Source organism: Phaethon lepturus, unplaced genomic scaffold, assembly GCF_000687285.1.
Source record: "Phaethon lepturus isolate BGI_N335 unplaced genomic scaffold, ASM68728v1 scaffold33824, whole genome shotgun sequence".
Taxonomy (NCBI): domain Eukaryota; kingdom Metazoa; phylum Chordata; class Aves; order Phaethontiformes; family Phaethontidae; genus Phaethon; species Phaethon lepturus.
In genome coordinates this window covers 5,040-8,991 of record NW_010537716.1, presented here as the reverse complement: position 1 = coordinate 8,991, position 3,952 = coordinate 5,040, and the positions used below count along the sequence as shown (strand labels likewise).

Here is a 3,952-nt window from a genome sequence, read left to right as displayed (position 1 = left end):
ATTGTTGTTTTGCCTGCTGACCCATGAAAGAGAGAAGAAATGTTTAAAATTCAGTCATTTCACTGGTGTGCACAGACAGTGCCTAAGACCTCAAATGCATGAGATCATTAGTCATCAGACTGTCCTGTTACCACGCAGAGGCCCACAATGACCATTCAAATGAATTTTCAAAGGAAGACTCTAGCTGATGGTCAAAAATCCTTAAAGGCTGCAGAATTCAAACTGAGAGGAGTTACAGAGAAGGAGCAAACACTCACCATGAGGTTGCAATTCCATAGGGATATCACGGACACATAAATAATCACTAATGGTTTGTCACTGTGGAATTTCTTTATATTTCATTGTCACATATATGTTTATTGTAGTATCAGGCCAAAACAAGGTTGCCTAAACTCGACTGTTTACACACCAAGAAAAATAAGTACTAGCATTCCACCCATGCTATCCTTCTTCCTGTGTTATTAAAATTACTTGTGTCCTACAACACAAGAGTGGAAGTTCACAATATCTAAGAGTGACCTAATAAACCTATTGAAAAAGAGTGGAGCATGCAGAGGGAAACTAACATTTGTCCTGATTTACTCACACACCTTGTTAGCTGCCTGAAGAGAACTTCCTTTTCCCCCCTCCTTGTAATTAATCAACATAAATATTTGTAGTGTTCACTTATAAATAAATGCATGAAAGTAAAAGAACGTACTTTATAATCTTATCTAAATGCTCCAGCCTAACTAGAGCATTTTTAAAGACATAACAGGAATTAAAATATAAATTTTCTTCCTTGCTCTTCCTTGCACGTACAATTTTGCTATACGCTTACAGGTTATGAGAGAGTGCAAAATTGTAATAGTAGGACTACAACAACCAGAGCTGGATATTCTGAACGTCTTAAAATCATCTCTAAGCAACTAACCCTGAGAAAATGGGAGGGGGAAATCCATACTCACCTGAACATGATCTGTCCAATTCTCCTGAGTCATGGTTTTCTGAAAAGACAAAATTACTTCTGAGCTGTCTTAGAAAAGGGAGAATGCTACATACAGCAAGCCGAAATTTAACACACCATCTTACACACTGGCATCAACTGTGATTGAGGAATGCATTCTGGAGCACACGGGAAACCTCTGCTTCTCGTATGTCACCAGCTGGGGCATGGCCGAAAAACACAGCTTAGATGAAGTAATTCAGACAACTGTTACACTACAGCAAGTAAGACAGAAAAATTCATATGCAATCAAAGCACACAGGCAATGGCAGGCCTGTACCCAGCAGTAGCCCCAACTCTCATTATTACCCAGAGCTGGGTCCTGAACTCGTTTGCAGAAAACTAATCACCTTAACAATACTCTGCAAAGTGCAGCACCATTTCTGAATGCCTCAAAGCTCCCATGGTGCTCTTGCAAGACAGAGACATCGCTGAGCAAAGCTGAAACAGGCCAGTGTCTGGTGGAACACATGGATCATTGCTGCTGGCTCTACCTCACACTTGCCATATGTCCACAAACTGTTCACCTCAACAGCTAGCCCAGCAGAGAGCCATCCCCAGAGACCCCAGTAAAGGAAGTGATCTCAGGGATCATCTGCAAGGCTAAGCCTTCAGAATATAAAAATACAGACTTTTTCAACAGCCAAGTCATGAAAAAATCCTCTGGAATCATGAGGTCTGGGAAAGGGAACTGATAAGTTAATATCCCCATTCCAATGTAGTTCAGAGCCAACCCTGGGGAGAAACTCGGGATGGGACCTACTCTCCGCTCTGCCAAGAGCACAGGTTGCATGAGACTGATCAGCCAGTAAGGCCTAAGCCTCACCCCCACTTCTGGCAGAGGTAGCAATGACTGCTAGTGCCACTTTTATGGAAAGGTACAAGAGCAAACAGGGAGTAAGAGCCTCAGAGAAAACATCTTTGAGATATACAAGCATGTAATTTAAATACTATTGAGGTAAAGGAGGCATTTAACCAGACCTCATACACAGCTGAGAATGGTAAACAGAGACCACCAAAGAGCTCTCAGAAGAAGGGACCGAGTCCAGAAACAGCTGCCAAAAGTACCTTAATGGAAGTAACTGGCCAGCGTGGATACTTTAAATCAAGCAAATACTCCAAAACAAAGGAAATGGAAGGCCAGAGAGAGCAGAACACCAGATCAAGAATCCATTCCACTCTGCTAAATAAATACACCTGGATAAATGCTTCCTACTCTCTCACTGCAGATGACCAAGCTCTCTAGAATGATGTCATCCAACACTAAAGCTTTGAGATGCAGGACGTTGAAATGCTCGATCCTCCCCAGGTCTTCTGTCAGTGGATCTGGCAGGCAGCAAAGACAGATCACAGCCTTCACTGATGGATCAGGAGGTCTTGGAAGAAGAACTGGCTGTGCCAGAACGGTGTCAAGAGATCACTGCCAGCCACTCAACCCCATCTTCGCTTTCAAAGTACTGGGGGTGGGGGATCAGAAAAACCACATGCATCTGCCACCTTCTGTCAGAACATGAAACGAATCCTCTTCTGAACAAAAGAACCGGCGCTTTTGGAGGAGGTGTCTCATTTCCTGAAAACTGGCTCTCTGAAGGCTGGATCAATAGCACTGTAGGAACATCTGAACAACCTGCTGGGCTCTGTTAAAACTCTGTTAAGAAAGCCTCTTGTATCTACAAGGAGAAAGTCTTCTATAAACTGCAGATGAAACACCATTCCATGTTTGGCAAATACAGCTGGACAATTCAAAATTCAAGAAATGAAAACATTTCACTATGATATTCAGTCTCTTGTGGTGCTTGTTCTTCACAGTCTAATTGATATACCTGGATGCAATGAGGGCAAGCTGTTTTTTTCCAGACGAGGCAGAACAAAAACTTACTCTCAGCTGGTACAATCTGTCTCCAGGCACAGGATAATGATGAATGCCAGACCATCAAGAGAAGGACCAAAACTGCCCTGTTAACAAGAAAAGAAATGTGCTCCCCAATGCAGTGTGCATCCAGAGGGCAGTGACTTGGCTCAGTACACTCATGAGAGGGGAGGAGAAACCATAGTCAAGTAATTCTGCAGACAGTCAACCTCCAAGCTACCTCCTAGAGACCTGCTCCTTAGAAAGAATTAATGGCATCTTATTTCTACAAGCCCTCAGTGCCAGGACAAGTACCAGAGTATTTGGAAAGAGAATTTGGAGGCTGGACAAAAGTAAAGCTCATTCAAAGAGTGGTTCAGAACCTGAAAGTACTACCATTTTGCTTGGCAGTGACGAGGCTGTTGGCACAAAAAAGCTTCTGTGGCAGGTTTGGGCCATACCTATCACAGCTGGGCCACAAGTACCAAAGCAAAGTGCCTACAAAGAACCCAGTGATGCAAAATGCCTAAAATCTAGTGTGCTTAAAAAAACCCAACACAGAAATCCTCCAGAAAAACAAAAACCACCAAAAACTCTTTAGCCAGTATGCTCCCGCTTATTTGACATGGCTGAGAGAAACTGAATGTATGGAGAGCATATTCTGACCTACCTACATGTGTCTCAGAACACTGATGAGGATGCTGATGTGAACAAGTAACCAGCTCAGAGCAACCACAGAATCATAGAATAGTTTGGGTTGGAAGGGACTTTTAAAGGCCATCTAGTTCAACCCCCCTGCAGTAAGCAGGGACATCTTCAACTAGATCAGGTTGCTCAGAGCCGTGTCCAACCTGACCTGGGAAGTTTCCAGGGATGGGGCATCGACCACCTCTCTGGGCAACCTGGGCCAGGGTTTCACCACCCTTAGTGGCAAAAATTTCCACTTTAGAACTAGTCTAAATCTGCCCTCTTGTAGTTTAAAACCATTACCGTTTGTCCTAAACAGGCCCTGCTAAAAAGTCTGTCCCCATCTGTCTTCTAAGACCCCTTTAAGCCCTGGCAGGCTGCAATAAGGTCTCCCCGGAGCCTTCTCTTCTCCAGGCTGAACAACCCCAACT

At 43.7% G+C, this 3,952-nt stretch overlaps 1 protein-coding gene across 1 annotated transcript in view; it reads right to left on the bottom strand.

The window, feature by feature from the left end:
• Positions 1–3,952, bottom strand: part of LOC104620374 (exonuclease mut-7 homolog) — a gene marked incomplete at both ends in the record, with an annotated part of 31,478 nt that overhangs the window by 26,092 nt on the left and 1,434 nt on the right. Inside the window, one exon of the mRNA XM_010286571.1 lies at positions 948–986. Coding sequence (XP_010284873.1) covers positions 948–986 — 39 coding nt within the window. The remainder of the gene's footprint in view (positions 1–947; positions 987–3,952) is intronic.